The sequence below is a fragment of the Bombina bombina genome, chromosome 9 (assembly GCF_027579735.1).
Source record: "Bombina bombina isolate aBomBom1 chromosome 9, aBomBom1.pri, whole genome shotgun sequence".
NCBI classification, from domain to species: Eukaryota; Metazoa; Chordata; class Amphibia; order Anura; family Bombinatoridae; genus Bombina; species Bombina bombina.
In genome coordinates this window covers 25,483,203-25,508,687 of record NC_069507.1, presented here as the reverse complement: position 1 = coordinate 25,508,687, position 25,485 = coordinate 25,483,203, and the positions used below count along the sequence as shown (strand labels likewise).

General features: G+C 36.8%; 1 protein-coding gene across 1 annotated transcript in view; it reads right to left on the bottom strand.

The window, feature by feature from the left end:
• The window catches only part of PITX3 (paired like homeodomain 3), a 108,340-nt gene that overhangs the window by 39,634 nt on the left and 43,221 nt on the right, over window positions 1-25,485 (bottom strand). Inside the window, exon 2 of the mRNA XM_053691966.1 lies at window positions 10,609-10,738. Coding sequence (XP_053547941.1) covers window positions 10,609-10,717 — 109 coding nt within the window. The 5' untranslated portion in view covers window positions 10,718-10,738. The remainder of the gene's footprint in view (window positions 1-10,608; window positions 10,739-25,485) is intronic.

Below are 25,485 nucleotides of genomic sequence, written 5' to 3'. Positions count from 1 at the left end.
CAGTGTGAGCAGAACGTCATCATTATGTGACATAATGACCCACTGCTACAGTGTGAGCAGAACGTCATCATTACGTGACATGACCCACTGCTACAGTGTGAGCAGAACGTCATCATTATGTGACATAATGACCCACAGCTACAGTGTGAGCAGAACGTCATCATTATATGACATAATGACCCACTGCTACAGTGTGAGCAGAACGTCATCATTATGTGACATAATGACCCACTGCTACAGTGTGAGCAGAACGTCATCATTACGTGACATGACCCACTGCTACAGTGTGAGCAGAACGTCATCATTATGTGACATAATGACCCACTGCTACAGTGTGAGCAGAACGTTATCATTATGTGACATAATAACCCACTGCTACAGTGTGAGCAGAACGTCATCATTACGTGACATGACCCACTGCTACAGTGTGAGCAGAACGTCATCATTATGTGACATGACCCACTGCTACAGTGTGAGCAGAACGTCATCATTATATAACATAATGACCCACTGCTACAGTGTGAGCAGAACGTCATTATATGACATAATGACCCACTGCTACAGTGTGAGCAGAACGTCATCATTATGTGACATGACCCACTGCTACAGTGTGAGCAGAACGTCATCATTATATAACATAATGACCCACTGCTACAGTGTGAGCAGAACGTCATTATATCACATAATGACCCACTGCTACAGTGTGAGCAGAACGTCATCATTATGTGACATAATGACCCACTGTTACAGTGTGAGCAGAACGTCAGGGCATAAGGTACCAGGGAACAGCGATTACATAAAGTCACACCCTGAGTCATATGAAGCTAATGGGTGAGTAAGGAACGATGTTGGGCTATCAGAGGTCATATATAAGAAGTATCTATGCTGTTTAAAAGCATACTCATTAACTTTGCAAGAAGTAAACTTTTTTGCGCACATTGAGTAGTCCACATATTACAAGTTGAAAGTAACCCCAAAAAGCCGAACATTGAATATCGTGAATGTGTTAATGTATTCCCCCATAGACTTCAATGAAAAAAACTAACACCTAAAACCTGATTGTGTTTACTCAAGTGCGCTAACCCAACATGAAATATGAATAATTAACATTACAATGTTCTTCACTATTATTATTATTATTATTATCAGGTATTTGTAGAGCGCCAACAGGTTCTGCAGCGCTAGATATTTAAATAGATATTCCTATATATATATACAGATATATATAGGAATATCTATTTAAAAATACTTAGAACATGGGGGCGCAGCTAACTGCCAAAGCGGCCGGACGTGTTCCTGTGAAGCTCCTGGATTGTAGATTTAAAAATTGGAAATAATTTAATATTGTAAGCTTTGATTTTCTACTATAACACTCAAGACTACATACACATTTTCACGATAATGAAAGATAAAGAGAAGCATCGCTTTGAAGATACGCAAAAGGCCTAAGCTCTTCAACAACACCATGTGGTGAGCGTTGCCACCTTACCTACTAGGCCCTTTCTACATTGACATTCTCTATCAACCACAGCTCCAGGCGGCCACAACATAACCCTCCCCACGGATAGAATAGCAGCTACTAGACTGCACAAATAAGAATAGAAACAGAGTTACAGCTAAGCTCTTCAAAGTTATACATATAGAACCTAACTAACTGCAGGTCACGCTCAACGCACAGTATCACCATGAAGGCATTGGAGGCCTGGGAACAACATACCCAGCAGCTCATTGACCGGCACTTCCAGAGTCTCAAGACATGCCTTATATCTCTAATATCCCACCTGGCACAGCCACCGCTACAGAGCACGGATGTCTCTGGGCCTGAACAGGGAGATGGAAGCTGTGTCACTCTAGTGCTCACATCTAAGGAGAATCCAAACACTGTTTCATGCAGATCAACCTTGAATTTCCTGCGCTCCAACTCTGGGAGAACACTAGGCTCTTGCTAATTACCGTATGGGGACTCGGAAGCAGATCTGATAGCAGAGGAGACGCTTGGCTCTGCAGGATCTCTGAATCAAGTTGAGACAACGCCTGCTGGGTCTTGCGATAGCTGACATTTTTCCACTCACAAACCCTGCTATCCAGAGTCCACTACATACGCTAGCCTTTTGAAGTTTCGCATTGTGATGCGAGGCGCCAATCTTGAAGAAAGAATGCAACTTTGCCTAGATTGGGATTGTGTCCTTAACTGCTACAGACCTCTCCATGTTGCAGTGATGTACGCTCACAATGAAGCTAGACTGGACTCTATTGGTTTCTCCAGTACAAAAAGCTAATATGGGGTTCTACACTGACCCTGACCTATTTTAATGTAGCGGTTGTACCCCCCTGTTGTCTCCCTGGGCATTCCTATAAGACCGGAGTGGGATAGATATACTGTAATCTTCTTGGCAGGACTGAGACTTTCTGACTGGGCTAAGTGTTGTAATTTGTTCACAGTTATTCTCACCTTTTCTTGTTTAGAGCATTGCATTATATATTTTTCTTTTTTTTTCTTTGCCCTATAACTCTAAATGTTAAGCTATGAGTGTTCATAATGTGTTTGGGGTTTTTGCACATATTTTCAACCTACAGGTTTTTTCTAGTGGGGCGGCACCGCTGATTGAGGTTCCTTGTGTATGTGCATTTAGGCTCGTTGCCCACTATACAGACACATATTTATCTATTGAATATGTGAGATTCTGAATTGATATCCCTTTATTTATAATGTTATGCTTATCTACTACTATCGTTATTTGTTGCCTTCTAGAAGTGAGGTTGCTCCTCCCCTTGCTTGTTGAGTAATAGTAGGGCCCCCCTCCAGTATATCAGGGCCACAAGTTCTGGGTATACCATATACTTCATTACTTACTTTATAACATTAAGCTTCAGATGCTTGGGAATTTACTTAATTAGTGGTCCAAGGAGATTCTATAATGTGTCTAACTACTTCGCTCATGTTAAAATATTTCCGGTATTTGCAATAGCAATGTTAATGCAATATCTTATACATGGAAAAGTTACAGTCATCTATTTCTTCTCATCAGAGGAATTGTAATGTGTGGACATATCCCGCTATAGGACAGTTAGGCGGTTTTTCTAGTGTTGAGATGCCCTGGGACTTGCTGTTTACTCTTATTTACCTATAAAGCTGCGCAATAATCTGAAACCACAATCTAGGAATATCTAAATATGACAGAAGCGGGCCCCAAGCTTACTCTAGGATGCATTGTAAATCTTGCTCCTTTAACTAGACTCCGTAGGTAGACACCAGCCATACCCACTCCCATGTGTCTATGTGACCATATGTTGGTAACCTCTTCAACATGGTGTGTACCGGAGCCCAACTACTGTCTGACTCCCTCCTGCTAAGAGGCTTTCATTATTTGTTTCAGTTGTTACCTGCAGCCGGGGTGACCCCTTACAGTATCTTATATTTCTCTAAAAGTTGAATTGTTTTATAAAATGTTGAAAGTATTGAGGTTCTTCACTACGTTATACTCTTACTCCAGTTTTTATAGTATGTGTCCATTAAATCCACCTTTTACTCCGCTCCACCCCCCCCCCCCACATCAAGCTAAAGGGATATTTACCCGCTGACAATATATTCATTAAAATGCCCCCCTCCACCCCCCAAGCACTAGCAGTGTTTACCTGCTGACAAATGTAATGCCTAAGAGACATGGGACCCAACGTGGTCCCCAATATGGTCGACATACCTTACCAGTATCGCCTATACCAATTGGTCCTCATGTGGCTAGCTAATTGGTCATCTATGAACGCTTATTATAAATTTAAATATAGAGGTTTCTGAAGATAATATATTGTATTTCATCCTGCGTTTAACTTGCATTAATATATTATATTTCATGAAAATTTAGACATTTATGTTATATTATATGTACTTTATGTTTTCTGTATGCGCAAAACCTCAATAAAAAAAATATTTAAAAAATAAATAAAAAATACTTAGAACATATTCTGCTATGTGCAGAACATAAGAATGTGTAATATCTACAGTAAATAAATAGTTAAACACTGTATTAAATCAGGGATAGGCAAAGTGTCATGGACACTGGTGCCCGTGACTGGCCTTTGCAGTGTCCGACACCCATTTTGCTGTGGGAAGGGCGGAGTAGGACAGATGAATGCTGGTCCTGACTCCTTGACACACGCAGCGCCACGTTTCCCAGGGTTGTGGCCACTCCCACATGATGCCGCTTAGTACCGGGAACATGACTCTGAGTGAGACAGAGAGAGAGGGAAGATTCAAGAAGCAAGCTGCCACTGTGTCCCTGGAGCTTTATATGCAAAGGTAAAGCACTTTAACCAGCATCTGAGGTTTATTATAAGTAGTATTTAGTTAGAAAGAGAAGATATACTGTGATTCACAACCTTAGTATAGCTTTTCTTTCTGATTAAATAATAGGAAAGGGAGAATATGTAGTGTGAATAAAATTAGTGGCTTGTCAAGAGACTGCTAGCGATATTGGGTGATAAGTTATGGAATAAATAAAGCCTGAGTGATATACTGGATGTGTATCTGCATCTGTATAATAACACCCAGCACTATATAATGACACAGTAGTGACACTGGCTCATGGGTATAGCCAGAAAAGGGCTGGTTATAGGATCAGTGGTATCTGCATCAGTATAACAACACCAATCACTATATAATGACACAGTAGTGACACTGGCTCATGGGTATAGCCAGACAAGGGCTGGTTATAGGATCAGTGGTATCTGCATCTGTATAATAACACCCAGCACTATATAATGACACATTAGTGACACTGGCACATGGGTATAGCCAGAGGAGGGCTGGTTATAGGATCAGTGATATCTGCATCTGTATAATAACACCCAGCTCTATACAAAGACACAGAAGTGACACTGGCACATGTGTATAGCCAAACAAGGGCTGGTTATAGGATCAGTGGTATCTGCATCTGTATAATAACACCCAGCTCTATACAAAGACACAGTAATGACACTGGCACATGGGTATAGCCAGAGTAGGGCTGGTTATAGGATCAGTGGTATCTGCATCTGTATTATAACACCCAGCTCTATACAAAGACACAGAAGTGACACTGGCTCATGGGTATAGCCAGACAAGTGCTGGTTATAGGGTCAGTGGTATCTGCATCAATATAATAACACACAGCTCTATACAAAGACACAGAAGTGACACTGGCACATGCGTATAGCCAGAGGAGGGCTGGTTATAGGATCAGTGGTATCTGCATCAGTATAATAACACACAGCTCTATACAAAGACACAGAAGTGACACTGGCACATGCGTATTGCCAGAGGAGGGCTGGTTATAGGATCAGTGGTATCTGCATCAGTATAATAACACCCAGCACTATATAATGACACAGTAGTGACACTGGCACATGCGTATAGCCAGAGGAGGACTGGTTATAGGATCAGTGGTATCTGCATCTGTATAATAACAACCAGCTCTATATAATGACACAGTAGTGACACTGGCACATGGGTATAGCCAGAGGAGGGCTGGTTATAGGATCAGTGGTATCTGCATCAGTATAATAACACACAGCTCTATACAAAGACACAGAAGTGACACTGGCACATGCGTATAGCCAGAGGAGGGCTGGTTATAGGGTTAGTGGTATCTGCATCAGTATAATAACACCCAGCACTATATAATGACACAGTAGTGACACTGGCACATGCGTATAGCCAGAGGAGGGCTGGTTATAGGGTTAGTGGTATCTGCATCAGTATAATAACATTCAACACTATCTAATGATGTTTTTAATTTGAAATGTACCTTGGTGCCCTTCACTAAGGTCTTTACTTTGGAAAATGTCCGCCACAGCCTTGGTTTGTGCCTATCCCTGTATTAAATATGAGTATTGCATAAATATGATTTTTCATGCTTTCAGCTATCTGAATACAAAGGGCTCCAATGCACTTATATATACTGTATGTACATATGTATTTATGTATTTATGTGTTTTTATATATATATATATATATATATATATATCTGTAAATACATATACAGTATATGTATGAATCAGCCCTCTGCAGCCTTGTTTTTTCTTACACCTGAGACCTCATATATTTGAGCACTTATACATTTTTTATGCATTTTTATTACATAGTGTTATTATGAGTGTAACTGTACTGTGTAATGTATATTTATTAGATGGTGTTATTATGTGTGTAACTGTACTGTGTAATGTATATTTATTAGATAGTGTTATTATGAGTGTAACTGTACTGTGTAATGTATATTTATTAGATAGTGTTATTATGTGTGTAACTGTACTGTGTAATGTATATTTATTAGACAGTGTTATTATAAGTGTAACTGTACTGTGTAATGTATATTTATTAGATAGTGTTATTATGAGTGTAACTGTACTGTGTAATGTATATTTATTACATAGTGTTATTATGAGTGTAACTGTACTGTGTAATGTATATTTATCAGACAGTGTTAATATGAGTGTAACTGTACTGTGTAATGTATAGTTATTAGACAGTGTTAATATGTGTGTAACTGTACTGTGTAATGTATATTTATTAGATGGTGTTATTATGTGTGTAACTGTACTGTGTAATGTATATTTATTAGATGGTGTTATTATGTGTGTAACTATACTGTGTGATGTATATTTATTAGTCAGTGTTAATATGAGTGTAACTGTACTGTGTAATGTATATTTATTAGACAGTGTTAATATGTGTGTAACTGTACTGTGTAATGTATATTTATTAGATGGTGTTATTATGAGTGTAACTGTACTCTGTAATGTATATTTATTAGATAGTGTTATTATGAGTGTAACTGTACTGTGTAATGTATATTTATTAGATGGTGTTATTATGAGTGTAACTGTACTGTGTAATGTATATTTATTAGACAGTGTTAATTTGAATGTAACTATACCGTGTAATGTATATTTATCAGACAGTGTTAATATGAGTGTAACTTTACTGTGTAATGTATAGTTATTAGACAGTGTTAATATGAGTGTAACTGTACTGTGTAATGTATATTTATTAGATGGTTTTATTATGTGTGTAACTGTACTGTGTAATGTATTTTTATTAGATAGTGTTATTATGAGTGTAACTGTACTGTGTAATGTATTTTTATTAGATAGTGTTATTATGAGTGTAACTGTACTGTGTAATGTATATTTATTACATAGTGTTATTATGAGTGTAACTGTACTGTGTAATGTATATTTATTAGATAGTGTTATTATGTGTGTAACTGTACTGTGTAATGTATATTTATTAGATGGTGTTATTATGAGTGTAACTGTACTGTGAAATGTATATTTATTAGATGGTGTTATGTGTGTAACTGTACTGTGTAATGTATATTTATTAGATGGTATTATTATGTGTGTAATTGTACTGTGAAATGTATATTTATTATACAGTGTTATTATGAGTGTAACTGTACTGTGAAATGGATATTTATTAGATGGTGTTATTATGTGTGTAACTGTACTGTGTGATGTATTTTTATTAGATAGTGTTATGTGTGTAACTGTACTGTGTAATGTATATTTATTAGACAGTGTTAATATGAGTGTAACTGTACTGTGTAATGTATATTTATTACAGTGTTACTATGAGTGTAACTGTACTGTGTAATGTATATTTATTAGACAGTGTTAATATGAGTGTAACTGTACTGCGTAATGTATATTTATTATATAGTGTTATTATGTGTGTAACTGTACTGTGTAATGTATATTTATTACAGTGTTACTATGAGTGTAACTGTACTGTGTAATGTATATTTATTAGACAGTGTTAATATGAGTGTAACTGTACTGTGTAATGTATATTTATTATATAGTGTTATTATGTGTGTAACTGTACTGTGTAATGTATATTTATTATATAGTGTTATTATGTGTGTAACTGTACTGTGTAATGTATATTTATTAGACAGTGTTAATATGAGTGTAACTGTACTGTGTAATGTATATTTATTAGACAGTGTTAATATGAGTGTAACTGTACTGTGTAATGTATATTTATTATATAGTGTTATTATGTGTGTAACTGTACTGTGTAATGTATATTTATTAGACAGTGTTAATATGAGTGTAACTGTACTGTGTAATGTATATTTATTAGACAGTGTTAATATGAGTGTAACTGTACTGTGTAATGTATATTTATTATATAGTGTTATTATGTGTGTAACTCTACTGTGTAATGTATATTTATTATATAGTGTTATTATGTGTGTAACTGTACTGTGTAATGTATATTTATTAGACAGTGTTAATATGAGTGTAACTGTACTGTGTAATGTATATTTATTAGATGGTGTTATTTGTGTGTAACTGTACTGTGTAATGTATATTTATTAGACAGTGTTAATATGAGTGTAACTGTACTGTGTAATGTATATTTATTAGACAGTGTTAATATGAGTGTAACTGTACTGTGTAATGTATATTTATTATATAGTGTTATTATGTGTGTAACTGTACTGTGTAATGTATATTTATTAGATAGTGTTATGTGTGTAACTGTACTGTGTAATGTATATTTATTAGATAGTGTTATTATGTGTGCAACTGTACTGTGTAATGTATATTTATCAGATAGTGTTATTATGTGTGTAACTGTACTGTGTAATGTATATTTATTACATAGTGTTATTATGAGTGTAACTGTACTGTGTAATGTATATTTATTAGATGGTGTTATTATGTGTGTAACTGTACTTTGTAATGTATATTTATTAGACAGTGTTATTATGAGTGTAACTATACTGGGTAATGTATATTTATTAGATGGTGTTATTATGTGTGTAACTGTACTGTGTAATGTATATTTATTAGACAGTGTTAATATGAGTGTAACTGTACTGTGTAATGTATATTTATTAGATGGTGTTATTATGAGTGTAACTGTACTGTGAAATGTATATTTATTAGATGGTGTTATTATGAGTGTAACTGTACTGTGTAATGTATATTTATTAGATGGTGTTATTATGAGTGTAACTGTACTGTGTAATGTATATTTATTAGATGGTGTTATTATGTGTGTAACTGTACTGTGTAATGTATATTTATTAGATGGTGTTATTATGAGTGTAACTGTACTGTGTAATGTATATTTATTAGACAGTGTTATTATGTGTGTAACTGTACTGTATAATGTATATTTATTAGATAGTGTTATTATACGTGTAACTGTACTGTGTAATGTATATTTATTAGATGGTGTTATTATGTGTGTAACTGTACTGTGTAATGTATATTTATTAGATGGTGTTATTATGTGTGTAACTGTACTGTGTAATGTATATTTATTAGATAGTGTTATTATGTGTGTAACTGTACTGTGTAATGTATATTTATTAGATGGTGTTATTATGTGTGTAACTGTACTGTGTAATGTATATTTATTATACAGTGTTATTATGAGTGTAACTGTACTGTGTAATGTATATTTATTAGACAGTGTTATTATAAGTGTAACTGTACTGTGTAATGTATATTTATTAGATAGTGTTATTATGTGTGCAACTGTACTGTGTAATGTATATTTATTAGATGGTGTTATTATGTGTGTAACTGTACTGTGTAATGTATATTTATTAGATAGTGTTATTATGTGTGTAACTGTACTGTGTAATGTATATTTATTAGACAGTGTTATTATAAGTGTAACTGTACTGTGTAATGTATATTTATTAGATGGTGTTCTTATGAGTGTAACTGTACTTTTAAATGTATTTTTGATATGTTTTGTGACACTTTTTTGTCTTACGAAACATATAACCAGAGCTCTGAAGTTGCACAAACCCAACGCATGTTAAAAAAAACCGTTCAACTCATAATAAGCACGGTACTACCGACGCACACAAAGAGCTACAATAAACCCCATATCGCGTGCATGCACCAGTTAGCGCGACCCACGTAATCTAGCCCTCAGTACGATACAGTGATGTTTTACTGTAAGATAACTACGTCTGCAACTTATCTCTTGTTACCTCAGTAGTGCAGCTCCCCCAAATCTCAAAGGTTCCAGTTACCTCAACTTTGAATAAAGGGACAGTCAGCACCAAAACTGTTATTGTTTAAAAAGATAGATAACGCCTTTACTACCCATTCCCCAGCTTTGTACAAGTAGCATGGTTATATTAATATACTTTATAACATTTAAACCTCTACATTTCTGCCTAATTGGCTCAAATGCAAGTCAATAGATAATAAATAAATAGCCATGTGATCAGGGGGCTGTCTGCAGAGGCTTAGATACAAGGTAAACACAGAGGTAAAAAGTGTATTAATATAACTGAGATAAGGGGCTGTCTGCAGAGGCTTAGATACAAGGTAATCACAGAGGTAAAAAGTATATTAATATAACCATGTTGGCTGTGTAAAACTGGGGAATGGGTAATAAAGGGATTATCTATCTTTTTAAACAATACATTTTTTAGAGTAGACTGACCCTTTAGTATGAAGCTTTGTGGTGAACATTTTGCATACCCACATGTGATATTATTGAAGCACATTTGCTACCAGAGAGTGCTGCAGGGTATTGCTATTGTTTCTGGTACCCCTTTACAGGGTCAGAAAGCCCCCCTGCCCTCAACTCACCGCTCTGTTCTTGCCCTTTGCAGCTGTGATCATGTTGAGGTGTTCCCGCATCAGACAGAGACAGAGCTGGGCTGCGAGCCTCTGAGTCCGTCAAAAGATTAAAATCCATGTGGCAGCAGAAGGAAAATTGCTGAAAGAGATACGAAGATGATTGTGATGAATGAAGAAAAGAACAGACAGATTAGCAACACTTAACAAATTACCTAAAGTGAGAGACATGATTAGCAAACAACAGATGCCAGAACTGTACTGTATATGGCAAGCAGAGCTCCACGATACATTTATTTTATTGCTCCACAATGTGTCCCTGCTGCAGCATTACTTCATTAAAGGGGCAGTCTAGTCAAACTGTAACTTTCATGATTCAGATAGAGCATATCATTTTAAACAACTTTCCAATTTACTTTTATCATCCAATTTGTTTTGTTCTCTTGGTATTCTTTGTTGAAAGCTAAACCTAGGTAGGCTCATATGCTAATTTCTAAGCCGTTGAAGGCCACCTCGTATCTCAGTGCATTTTGACAGTTTTTCACATTTAGACAGCGCTAGTTCACATGTGTTATATAGATAACATTGTGCTCACTCCCGTGAAGTTATGTATGAGTTAGCACTGACTGGCTAAAATGCAAGTCTGTCAAAACAACTGAAACAAGGGGCAGTGTGCAGAGGCTTAGAAATACTCTATTACCCTATCCCCAGATTTTCACAACCAACACAGTTATGTTAATACACTTTTTACCTCAGTGATTACCTTGTATCTAAGCCTCTGTAGACTGCCCCCTTATTTCAGTTCTTTTGACAGACTTGCATTTTAGCCAATCAGTGATCACTCATAAATAACTCCACAGGAGTGAGAACAATGTTACCTATATGGCACACATGAATTAACGCCGTCTGGCTGTGAAAAGCTAATAAAATGCACTGAGATAAATGCAGCCTGCTGGGGCTTAGGAACAGGCAGATATACATTTGAAAGTTGCTGAAAATTGCTGCTCTATCTGAATCATTAAAGGAAAAATTGGGTTTAGTGTCCCTTTAAAGAATATGGAATATGTAGCATTTTCTTTACAAAAGTACAATGCTGCTTTAGCAGAGAACAATATTTTGCAGGTTTTATTTTTACTGCACAAAATGCTGATGTCCCATAAAGGGACATGAAACCCCAAAAACTTATTTCATGATTCAAATAGAGCATACAATTTTAAAAAACTTTTCAGTTTACTTATTATATCTAATTTGCTTTGTTCTCTTGGTATCCGTTTTTTAAAAGCATACGTAGGTAGTCTTAGGAGATGGGAGCTAGCTGCTGATTGAAGGCTGCACATATATACCTCTTATTACTGAATTACTGATGTGATCAGCTAGCTCCCAGTAGTAACAATAACGGATACCAACAGAATGAAGCAAAATTGATAATAGAAGTAAATTGGAAAGTTTTTTGTTGAAAATTGTATGTTCTATCTGAATCATAAAGGACCATTTTTGGGCTTCATGTCCCTTTAAGTGAATTTCCTAATCCTGCCCAATCACCCAAGTTCTCTTTTTCATTATACAGCCCACTGCATGTAGCCAATCAGAGGCCAGGCTGTGACTGTTGGCTGATTTAGTCTTTTGGCTGAATAAAGTAACAGAAGGTTACAAAACACAACAACAAAAATAGTGGACTATTTACATGGAAATCTGAAAAGTTTGCATTTAATTTACCAAATAGCTTGTTTATTTTGTTCTTGCTACAGCAGCATTTTATTTCTTAAATGTATGTGATGTTTTGCTGTTAATTTATCACTTCAGTGTCCCTTTGATATATATGATATAGTTTAGGTTTTTTTATATATATCTATACTATAATCGTGTTTGTAACGCGTCCGTCGGTGTCGCCAGTTGCACACGCATCCTCAAAGGAATGTTGACTGCGCAAGGCAGCCAAAAGAATGTTGGCTGTGCGCGCATCCAAAAGAATCCACCTGCCCCCCTGTGGATTCTGAAAATGGCAGGGTGCACCACCCTGCCATTTTCTCAATCCACCTGGATGCAGCGTAGGCAAACCCGAAGCCTTATAAAAAAAAAAAAACATGCAAGAGCCTGCAGGAAATAACGAAAAAACACGTAACCGCACGCAAGAAATAAATAAAAAACATGTAACCTCCCGCAGGAAGTATAGCAAAAAAACCCTAACCTCCCGCACAAAGTATTAACAAATACCGAAACCGGCAACCCCCACTTTGCGAAATAATAAATTAATTAACCCCTAATCCGCAAATAACATATTTAAAGTATTAACCCCTTAACCGCCAACCCCCACATCCCAATAAACCTAATTAACCTATTAACCCCTAAACCGACAAACCCCCACATCGCAATAAACCTAATTAACCTAATTACCCCTAAACTGCCAAAACCCCACATCGCAAATTCGCAATAAAACTAATTAACCTATTAACTTCTAAACCGCCAACCCCCAAAACGCAAATAACTAATTTAATTACTAAGCCCACTAACCTAACACCCCCTAAATTAACCCCAATACTAAGTTACCCTTAAATAAAACCTAACATTAAATTACAAAAAAAAAATAATCCATAATTACAAAAACTAAAAAACTCTAAAATTACAGACAAAATTATCAAAAATAAAAAAAATTAAACCTAATCCCTATGAAAATAAAAAAGCCCCCCAAAATAAAAACACCCTCTAATATAAACTACCAATAGCCCTTAAAAGTGTCATTTGTAAGGCATTGCTCTAAATTTAACAGCTCTTTTACATTTAAAAATTACTAAATCCCCCCCTAACAGTAAAAAAAACCCACCCACCAAACCCCCCAAAATAAAAAAAATTGATACTAAATAAACCTAAACATAAAAGGGCATTCAGCTCTTTTACTGCCCTTAAAAGGGCAATCAGCTCATTTCCAGCCCATTAAATCCCTAATCTTAAAAAGAAATCCTAACACTAAGCCCTAAATAGGTACTCACAGTTCCTGAAATCCAGCGGAGAAGGTCTTCTTTCAGGCTGCTCCATCATCTTCTATCTTCATCCGGAGCGAAGGCAGCACAGTGCAGAGGTGCGGAGCTGGCTTCCCAATGAGTGGTTTCTCAGTGGTGATCCTCAAGGGCGGCGGTCTTTGTAACGCGTCCGTCGGTGTCGTCAGTTGCACATGCATCCTCAAAGGAATGTTGACTGCGCAAGGCAGCCAAAAGAATGTTGGCTGCGCGCGCATCCAAAAGAATCCACCTGGATGCAGCGAAGCTGGAGCGACTTTACCCCTGGTTGCTCCAGCAGCCCTTTGCCCCAGAACTCCGCTCTTTTGGGGATTGGTAGCCCCTAGGGAGGACAAGAGCTGTGGCAATTATCAGAGGGGAGCTCCTTTGGGAACCGGGGGTTTTGGACACCCCTAACCCCATAACTTCAACGGACTGTAACTCCGGTCCCCAGTAACGAATCATGCTGATATTTGGACTGTGGCATCTGGGGACTGAGAGCTTTAAAATGGAAGTGCCACTGCTCCACCGGGATCACCAGCGGAGCAGCGACCTGAGCCGGCCAAAGTCGAGGCAGTGGCTAACTGGCCCACCCCCAGGACCAAAACCCAAGTCCTTGCCTTTCTGGGTACTGCAGGCTACTACCGGAGGTTTGTCCCTAATTACAGCACCCTCGCCAAACCCCTGACTGATCTGACCCGTAAACGACTTCCCCGACAGGTCTTGTGGTCCCCCGAGTGTGAAAAAGCCTTTCAGAGTCTTAACTCTGCCTTAATCTCTGCCCCAGTACTGGCCGCTCCTAACCCAGCCAAAAGTTTTTCTGTCCACACAGATGCCTCCATGTTTGGGTTGGGGGCCATACTAAGCCAGGCGGACAGGAAAGGACAGGACCACCCCGTTGCCTACATCAGTCGCAAACTGCTACCCCGAGAAGTAGGCTATGCGGCGGTTGAGAAGGAGTGTCTGGCACTGGTATGGGCTTTGAAGAAGTTGCAGCCCTACCTATATGGGAGACCCTTCACCGTCCTTACTGACCACAACCCACTAGTATGGCTCAACCGGGTTTCCGGGGACAACGGGAGGCTGTTGAGGTGGAGCCTAGCCCTGTAGCCATTTAACTTTGACATCCAGTACCGGCCGGGAAAGAGCAATTGAAATGCTGACAGACTTTCCCTGCGGACTGAAGTGGCATAAACTCCTCAGACATCCCCAGGCCGACCCGTTAAGGGTCTACCCGGGTTTGCCGAACTGGAGGGGGGGGGGAGATGTCACAGATACCAGACAGCTAAGGTTACTCCCCACCCCCTACAACCTCAACCCTATTGTTTCTCAGTGGTTTTGGGCTCCACAGAGCAACCACAATCTCTGGAAGCTTTTGTTTGCTTGTTTTGTGAAGAGCTGGTGTATGACCAGGAAAACCCTCCAAGGCTGGCCGCCTCACAACGGAGACCCGCCTAACTCCTCTAAGACTGGTCGAGCTCCTGGAACTCCCGGTCGGCCACAGGACAGCAGGACACCCGCTAACTTTACAGGACAGCCCTTTGCCCCAGAGCTTCGCTCTTTTGGGGATTGGTAGCCCCTAGGGAGGACAAGAGCTGTGGCAATTATCAGAGGGGAGCTCCTTTGCGAACCGGGGGGTTTTGGACACCCCTAACCCCATAACTTCAACGGACTGTAACTCTGGTCCCCAGTAACGAATCATGCTGATATTTGGACTGTGGCATCATGGGAACAAGAGCTTTAAAATGGAAGTGCTGCCGCTCCACCGGGATCATCCTGAAACCGCCACCCCTAGGTATTGGGATCTGGAGGGGTGGGAATGGCGGGAAAATAGTGGGATTGTCCAGGGTCCTATCAAGATGAGCTGTCTGTATAAAAGAAGTGTGTGTTTTCAATAAAATCAGTTCTTGTTTCACCTGAATGCTAGTCTGTCTAGTTATTTGGGTGGGCTCCTGCTAGAATCACTTTCCTGGGCTACATAGCCACTTGTTCCAGGCAGAGGAAGGACCCAGTTGACGGCGCAACCCAGTCAGGGTAGCGGGGTATCCGTCACATTGTTTATCCTATCTCACCTCTCTGGTATTGTTTATCCTATCTCACCTCTCTGGTATTGTTTATCCTATCTCACCTCTCTGGTATTGTTTATCATATCTCACCACCTCTCTGGTATTGTTTATCCTATCTCTCTCTGGTATTGTTTATCCTACCTCACCTCTCTGGTATTGTTTATCCTATCTCACCAGCTCTCTGGTATTGTTTATCCTATCTCACCACCTCTCTGGTATTGTTTATCCTATCTCACCACCTCTCTGGTATTGTTTATCCTATCTCACCTCTCTGGTATTATTTATCCTATCTCACCTCTCTGGTATTATTTATCCTATCTCACCTCTCTGGTATTATTTATCCTATCTCACCTCTCTGTTATTATTTATCCAATCTCACCACCTCTCTGGTATTATTTATCCTATCTCACCACCTCTCTGGTATTATTTATCCTATCTCACCACCTCTCTGGTATTATTTATCCAATCTCACCACCTCTCTGGTATTGTTTATCCTATCTCACCACCTCTCTGGTATTGTTTATCCAATCTCACCACCTCTCTGGTATTGTTTATCCTATCTCACCACCTCTCTGGTATTATTTATCCTATCTCACCAGCTCTCTGGTATTGTTTATCCTATCTCACCACCTCTCTGGTATTGTTTATCCTATCTCACCACCTCTCTGGTATTGTTTATCCTATCTCACCTCTCTGGTATTATTTATCCTATCTCACCTCTCTGGTATTATTTATCCTATCTCACCTCTCTGGTATTATTTATCCTATCTCACCTCTCTGGTATTATTTATCCTATCTCACCTCTCTGGTATTATTTATCCTATCTCACCTCTCTGTTATTATTTATCCAATCTCACCACCTCTCTGGTATTATTTATCCTATCTCACCACCTCTCTGGTATTATTTATCCTATCTCACCACCTCTCTGGTATTGTTTATCCTATCTCACCACCTCTCTGGTATTGTTTATCCTATCTCACCTCTCTGGTATTATTTATCCTATCTCACCTCTCTGTTATTATTTATCCAATCTCACCACCTCTCTGGTATTATTTATCCTATCTCACCTCTCTGGTATTATTTATCCTATCTCACCAGCTCTCTGGTATTGTTTATCCTATCTCACCACCTCTCTGGTATTGTTTATCCTATCTCACCACCTCTCTGGTATTGTTTATCCTATCTCACCACCTCTCTGGTATTGTTTATCCTATCTCACCTCTCTGGTATTATTTATCCTATCTCACCTCTCTGGTATTATTTATCCTATCTCACCTCTCTGGTATTATTTATCCTATCTCACCTCTCTGGTATTATTTATCCTATCTCACCTCTCTGTTATTATTTATCCAATCTCACCTCTCTGTTATTATTTATCCTATCTCACCTCTCTGGTATTATTTATCCTATCTCACCTCTCTGGTATTATTTATCCTATCTCACCTCTCTGGTATTATTTATCCTATCTCACCTCTCTGTTATTATTTATCCTATCTCACCTCTCTGGTATTATTTATCCTATCTCACCTCTCTGGTATTATTTATCCAATCTCACCACCTCTCTGGTATTATTTATCCTATCTCACCTCTCTGTTATTATTTATCCTATCTCACCTCTCTGGTATTATTTATCCTATCTCACCAGCTCTCTGGTATTGTTTATCCTATCTCACCTCTCTGGTATTATTTATCCTATCTCACCAGCTCTCTGGTATTGTTTATCCTATCTCACCTCTCTGTTATTATTTATCCTATCTCACCTCTCTGTTATTATTTATCCTATCTCACCTCTCTGGTATTATTTATCCTATCTCACCTCTCTGGTATTATTTATCCTATCTCACCTCTCTGGTATTATTTATCCTATCTCACCTCTCTGGTATTATTTATCCTATCTCACCTCTCTGGTCTTGTTTATCCTATCTCACCTCTCTGGTATTATTTATCCTATCTCACCTCTCTGGTATTATTTATCCTATCTCACCTCTCTGGTCTTGTTTATCCTATCTCACCTCTCTGGTATTGTTTATCCTATCTCACCAGCTCTCTGGTATTGTTTATCCTATCTCACCTCTCTGGTATTATTTATCCTATCTCACCAGCTCTCTGGTATTGTTTATCCTATCTCACCTCTCTGGTATTATTTATCCTATCTCACCACCTCTCTGGTATTATTTATCCTATCTCACCACCTCTCTGGTATTATTTATCCTATCTCACCTCTCTGGTATTATTTATCCTATCTCACCTCTCTGGTATTATTTATCCTATCTCACCTCTCTGGTATTATTTATCCTATCTCACCTCTCTGGTATTATTTATCCTATCTCACCTCTCTGTTATTATTTATCCTATCTCACCTCTCTGGTATTATTTATCCTATCTCACCTCTCTGGTATTGTTTATCCTATCTCACCTCTCTGTTATTATTTATCCTATCTCACCTCCCTGGTATTATTTATCCTATCTCACCAGCTCTCTGGTATTGTTTATCCTATCTCACCTCTCTGGTATTATTTATCCTATCTCACCTCTCTGGTATTATTTATCCTATCTCACCTCTCTGGTATTATTTATCCTATCTCACCTCTCTTGTCTTGTTTATCATATCTCACCACCTCTCTGGTATTGTTTATCCTATCTCTCTCTGGTATTGTTTATCCTACCTCACCTCTCTGGTATTGTTTATCCTATCTCACCAGCTCTCTGGTATTGTTTATCCTATCTCACCACCTCTCTGGTATTGTTTATCCTATCTCACCACCTCTCTGGTATTGTTTATCCTATCTCACCACCTCTCTGGTATTGTTTATCCTATCTCACCACCTCTCTGGTATTGTTTATCCTATCTCACCTCTCTGGTATTATTTATCCTATCTCACCTCTCTGGTATTATTTATCCTATCTCACCTCTCTGGTATTATTTATCCTATCTCACCACCTCTCTGGTATTATTTATCCTATCTCACCACCTCTCTGTTATTATTTATCCAATCTCACCACCTCTCTGGTATTATTTATCCTATCTCACCACCTCTCTGGTATTATTTATCCTATCTCACCACCTCTCTGGTATTATTTATCCTATCTCACCAGCTCTCTGGTATTATTTATCCTATCTCACCAGCTCTCTGGTATTATTTATCCTATCTCACCAGCTCTCTGGTATTATTTATCCTATCTCACCTCTCTGGTATTGTTTATCCTATCTCTCTCTGGTATTGTTTATCCTACCTCACCTCTCTGGTATTGTTTATCCTACCTCACCTCTCTGGTATTGTTTATCCTATCTCACCAGCTCTCTGGTATTGTTTATCCTATCTCACCACCTCTCTGGTATTGTTTATCCTATCTCACCACCTCTCTGGTATTGTTTATCCTATCTCACCACCTCTCTGGTATTGTTTATCCTATCTCACCACCTCTCTGGTATTGTTTATCCTATCTCACCTCTCTGGTATTATTTATCCTATCTCACCTCTCTGGTATTATTTATCCTATCTCACCTCTCTGGTATTATTTATCCTATCTCACCACCTCTCTGGTATTATTTATCCTATCTCACCACCTCTCTGTTATTATTTATCCAATCTCACCACCTCTCTGGTATTATTTATCCTATCTCACCACCTCTCTGGTATTATTTATCCTATCTCACCACCTCTCTGGTATTATTTATCCTATCTCACCAGCTCTCTGGTATTATTTATCCTATCTCACCAGCTCTCTGGTATTATTTATCCTATCTCACCAGCTCTCTGGTATTATTTATCCTATCTCACCTCTCTGGTATTGTTTATCCTATCTCTCTCTGGTATTGTTTATCCTACCTCACCTCTCTGGTATTGTTTATCCTATCTCACCAGCTCTCTGGTATTGTTTATCCTATCTCACCACCTCTCTGGTATTGTTTATCCTATCTCACCACCTCTCTGGTATTGTTTATCCTATCTCACCACCTCTCTGGTATTGTTTATCCTATCTCACCACCTCTCTGGTATTGTTTATCCTATCTCACCTCTCTGGTATTATTTATCCTATCTCACCTCTCTGTTATTATTTATCCTATCTCACCTCTCTGTTATTATTTATCCAATCTCACCACCTCTCTGGTATTATTTATCCAATCTCACCACCTCTCTGGTATTATTTATCCAATCTCACCACCTCTCTGGTATTATTTATCCTATCTCACCACCTCTCTGGTATTATTTATCCTATCTCACCACCTCTCTGGTATTATTTATCCTATCTCACCACCTCTCTGGTATTATTTATCCTATCTCACCACCTCTCTGGTATTGTTTATCCTATCTCACCTCTCTGGTATTGTTTATCCTATCTCACCTCTCTGGTATTATTTATCCTATCTCACCTCTCTGGTATTGTTTATCCTATCTCACCTCTCTGGTATTATTTATCCTATCTCACCTCTCTGTTATTATTTATCCTATCTCACCTCTCTGTTATTATTTATCCTATCTCACCTCTCTGTTATTATTTATCCTATCTCACCTCTCTGTTATTATTTATCCTATCTCACCTCTCTGTTATTATTTATCCTATCTCACCTCTCTGTTATTATTTATCCTATCTCACCTCTCTGTTATTATTTATCCTATCTCACCTCTCTGTTATTATTTATCCAATCTCACCACCTCTCTGGTATTATTTATCCTATCTCACCACCTCTCTGGTATTATTTATCCTATCTCACCACCTCTCTGGTATTATTTATCCTATCTCACCACCTCTCTGGTATTATTTATCCTATCTCACCACCTCTCTGGTATTATTTATCCTATCTCACCTCTCTGTTATTATTTATCCTATCTCACCTCTCTGTTATTATTTATCCTATCTCACCTCTCTGTTATTATTTATCCTATCTCACCTCTCTGTTATTATTTATCCTATCTCACCTCTCTGGTCTTGTTTATCCTATCTCACCTCTCTGGTCTTGTTTATCCTATCTCACCTCTCTGGTATTATTTATCCTATCTCACCAGCTCTCTGGTATTATTTATCCTATCTCACCTCTCTTGTCTTGTTTATCATATCTCACCACCTCTCTGGTATTGTTTATCCTATCTCTCTCTGGTATTGTTTATCTTATCTCTCTATGGTATTGTTTATCCTATCTCTCTCTGGTATTATTTATCCTATCTCACCTCTCTGGTATTATTTATCCTATCTCACCTCTCTGGTATTATTTATCCTATCTCACCTCTCTGGTATTATTTATCCTATCTCACCTCTCTGGTCTTGTTTATCATATCTCACCACCTCTCTTGTATTGTTTATCCTATCTCTCTCTGGTATTGTTTATCCTACCTCACCTCTCTGGTATTGTTTATCCTATCTCACCACCTCTCTGGTATTATTTATCCTATCTCACCACCTCTCTGGTATTATTTATCCTATCTCACCACCTCTCTGGTATTGTTTATCCTATCTCACCACCTCTCTGGTATTGTTTATCCTATCTCTCCCTGGTATTGTTTATCCTAACTCTCTCTGGTATTGTTTATCCTATCTCTCCCTGGTATTGTTTATCCTATCTCTCTCTGGTATTGTTTATCCTATCTCTCCCTGGTATTGTTTATCCTATCTCTCCCTGGTATTGTTTATCCTATCTCTCCCTGGTATTGTTTATCCTATCTCTCTCTGGTATTATTTATCCTATCTCTCCCTGGTATTGTTTATCCTATCTCTCTCTGGTATTGTTTATCCTATCTCTCCCTGGTATTGTTTATCCTATCTCTCTCTGGTATTGTTTATCCTATCTCTCCCTGGTATTGTTTATCCTATCTCTCTCTGGTATTGTTTATCCTACCTCTTCTCTGGTATTGTGTATACATAAAGCATAATTAAAACACTTTGAGTCCGATTACGAATGGATCAGTATTTAACACTCCTGCTTGAAGGCTAACTCCGCTAGAAGTAAGGTTTTTGTGTGCATCGGGTAGCAAACTGTTTTCACTTGCACGCTAACCTGATGCATGTATAAAGCCGAACTAAGAATATCACGCTCACAATAATGTATCCCTCCATAGAAATCAATGGAGCAAAAAATGTGGGGGAAAAACGAAACACCCTACTCGCCCGCAAACCTGACTGCATATTCTCAAGCGTGCTAATCCATCATAAAATGTTAATATTTTCAATGTTAATATTTCACATTCCAATGTTCTTCTCATAGCAGAATATGTTCTGTTTATTTATAAATACATATTTCTACATATATCTGATGAATATATAAATATACATACACACATGATTATATATAGGTGTAGATATATACAGATATATATTATATATATATATATTATATATATATATATATATATACACACACACACACACACACAGTATAAATATAGGAATATCTATTTATAAACACATAAATATAATATAATATAATATATTCCCCTATGTGAAGAACTTAAGAATGTGAAATATTTACAGTAAAAACACACTATAACACTTTATTTACTATGAATATTGCATAAATATGCATTTACATGTTTTCATCTACTTAACTGCAAAGGGCTCTAATGCACTTATATGTATGTCTATAAATGTGCACATATATATTTATATGTGTATATATATATATATATATATATATATATATATATATATCTGTAAATACATATATACACAAATTAATACATAAATAATGTTAAAGCCCTTTCCCTGTCTTTTTTTTTAACACCTGAGATGTCATATGTTTGAGCTCTTATAACTTTTATCTGCAATATTTTTTGTAATAATTTTTATTAGATGGTGTTATTATGAGTGTAACTGTACTATCAAGAAAATAGAGAGACGCACTCACTGAGACGGAACAATAGCTAGAAAAACTTCTGTGCTTGTCCACAAGGCCAGTGCCACTCAGGGTGCAGTCTCTTTTTGCACCCTGAGTGGCACCCTAAAATGAACAGGCACGGAAGTTTTTCTAGCTTTTGTTCTGTCTCAGCTGAGTGCATCTCTCTCTCTTTTTATATTTATGCAAATTGCTCTTGGGTCTCCCTAAGAGTAAAAGGGGAAACCAGACGTGGACTCCTTGCACACATGCCCTTTGAGAGATGCGACTGCACCTCACTAACGAGGCCCACAGAAGGCCGAAACGATCGTCTGGAGTTGTTGTTTCTCTTATTCACAGAAGAATTGCCTGGTATTTCGGTGCTGGACTGTCATTGGGCAGGGTCAGACTGATATGCTACAGGATATTTTTTCTCTGTGAAGGGGCATAGTGTGCTAAAAGAGTATCCAGTGTAACTGTACTGTGTAATGTATATTTATTAGACAGTTATTATGTGTGTAACTGTACTGTGTAATGTATATTTATTAGACAGTGTTATGTGTAACTGTACTGTGCAATGTATATTTATTAGACAATGTTATTATGTGTAACTGTACTGTGTAATGTATTTTTATTGGATGGTGTTATTATGAGTGTAACTGTACTGTGTAATGTATATTTATTAGACAGTGTTATTATGAGTGTAACTGTACTGTGTAATATACGTTTATTAGACAGTGTTATTATGAGTGTAACTGTACTTTGTAGTGTATATTTATTAGATGGTGTTATTATGTCTGTAACTGTACTGTGTAATGTATATATATTAGATGGTGTTATTATGAGTGTAACTGTACTGTGTAATATATATTTATTTGACAGTGTTATTATGTGTAACTGTACTGTGTAATGTATTTTTATTGGATGGTGTTAATATGATTGTAACTGTACTGTGTAATGTATATTTATCAGATAGTGTTATTATGTGTGTAACTGTACTGTGTAATGTATATTTATTAGATAGTGTTATTATGTGTGTAACTGTACTGTGTAATGTATATTTATTAGACAGTGTTATTATGTGTGTAACTGTACTGTGTAATGTATATTTATTAGATGGTGTTATGTGTGTAACTGTACTATGTAATGTATGCATATTTATTAGATAGTGTTATCATGTGTAACTGTACTGTGTAATGTATATTTATTAGATAGTGTTATTATGTGTGTAACTGTACTGTGTAATGTATATTTATTAGATAGTGTTATTACTGTACTGTGTAATGTATATTTATTAGACAGTGTTATTATGTGTGTAACTGTACTGTGTAATGTATATTTATTAGACAGTGTTATTATGTGTGTAACTGTACTGTGTAATGTATATTTATTAGATAGTGTTATTATGTGTGTAACTGTACTGTGTAATGTATATTTATTAGATAGTGTTATTATGTGTAACTGTACTATGTAATGTATATTTATCAGATAGTGTTATTATGAGTGTAACTGTACTTTGTAATGTATTTTGATTAGATAGTGTTATTATGTGTAACTGTACTGTGTAATGTATTTTTATCAGATAGTGTTATTACAGATAGTGTTATTATGAGTGTAACTGTATTATAATGTAATGTATTTTTATTAGATGGTGTTATTATGAGTGTAACTGTACTGTGTAATGTATATTTATTAGATAGTGTTAATATGTGTGTAACTGTACTGTGTAATGTATATTTATTAGATGGTGTTATGTGTATAACTGTACTGTGTAATGTATATTTATTAGATGGTGTTATTATGTGTGTAACTGTACTGTGTAATGTATATTTATTAGATGGTGTTATTATGAGTGTAACTGTACTGTGTAATGTATATTTAGTAGATGTTGTTATTATGTGTGTAACTGTACTGTGTAATGTATATGTATTAGATGGTGTTATTAGTGTAACTGTACTGTTTAATGTATATTTATTAGATAGTGTTATTATGTGTGTAACTGTACTTTGTAATGTATATTTATTAGATAGTGTGATTATGAGTGTAACTGTACTGTGTAATTTATATGTATTAGATGGTGTTATTATGAGTGTAACTGTACTGTGTAATGTATATTTATTAGATAGTGTGATGAGTGTAACTGTACTGTGTAATGTATATTTATTAGATGGTGTTATTATGAGTGTAACTGTACTGTGTAATTTATATGTATTAGATGGTGTTATTATGAGTGTAACTGTACTATGTAATGTATATTTATTAGATAGTGTGATGAGTGTAACTGTACTGTGTAATGTATATGTATTAGATAGTGTTATTATGTGTGTAACTGTACTGTGTAATGTATATGTATTAGATAGTGTTATTATGAGTGTAACTGTACTGTGTAATGTATATGTATTAGATAGTGTTATTATGAGTGTAACTGTACTGTGTAATGTATATGTATTAGATAGTGTTATTATGAGTGTAACTGTACTGTGTAATGTATATTTATTAGATAGTGTGATGAGTGTAACTGTACTATGTAATGTATATTTATTAGATAGTGTGATGAGTGTAACTGTACTGTGTAATGTATATTTATTAGATAGTGTTATTATGTGTGTAACTGTACTGTGTAATGTATATTTATTAGATGGTGTTATTATGTGTGTAACTGTACTGTGTAATGTATATTTATTAGATGGTGTTATTATAAGTGTAACTGTACTGTGTAATGTATATGTATTAGATAGTGTTATTATGAGTGTAACTGTACTGTGTAATGTATATGTATTAGATAGTGTTATTATGAGTGTAACTGTACTGTGTAATGTATATTTATTAGATGGTGTTATTATGTGTGTAACTGTACTGTGTAATATATATTTATTAGATGGTGTTATTATAAGTGTAACTGTACTGTGTAATGTATATGTATTAGATAGTGTTATTATGTGTGTAACTGTACTGTGTAATGTATATGTATTAGATAGTGTTATTATGAGTGTAACTGTACTGTGTAATGTATTTTTGATG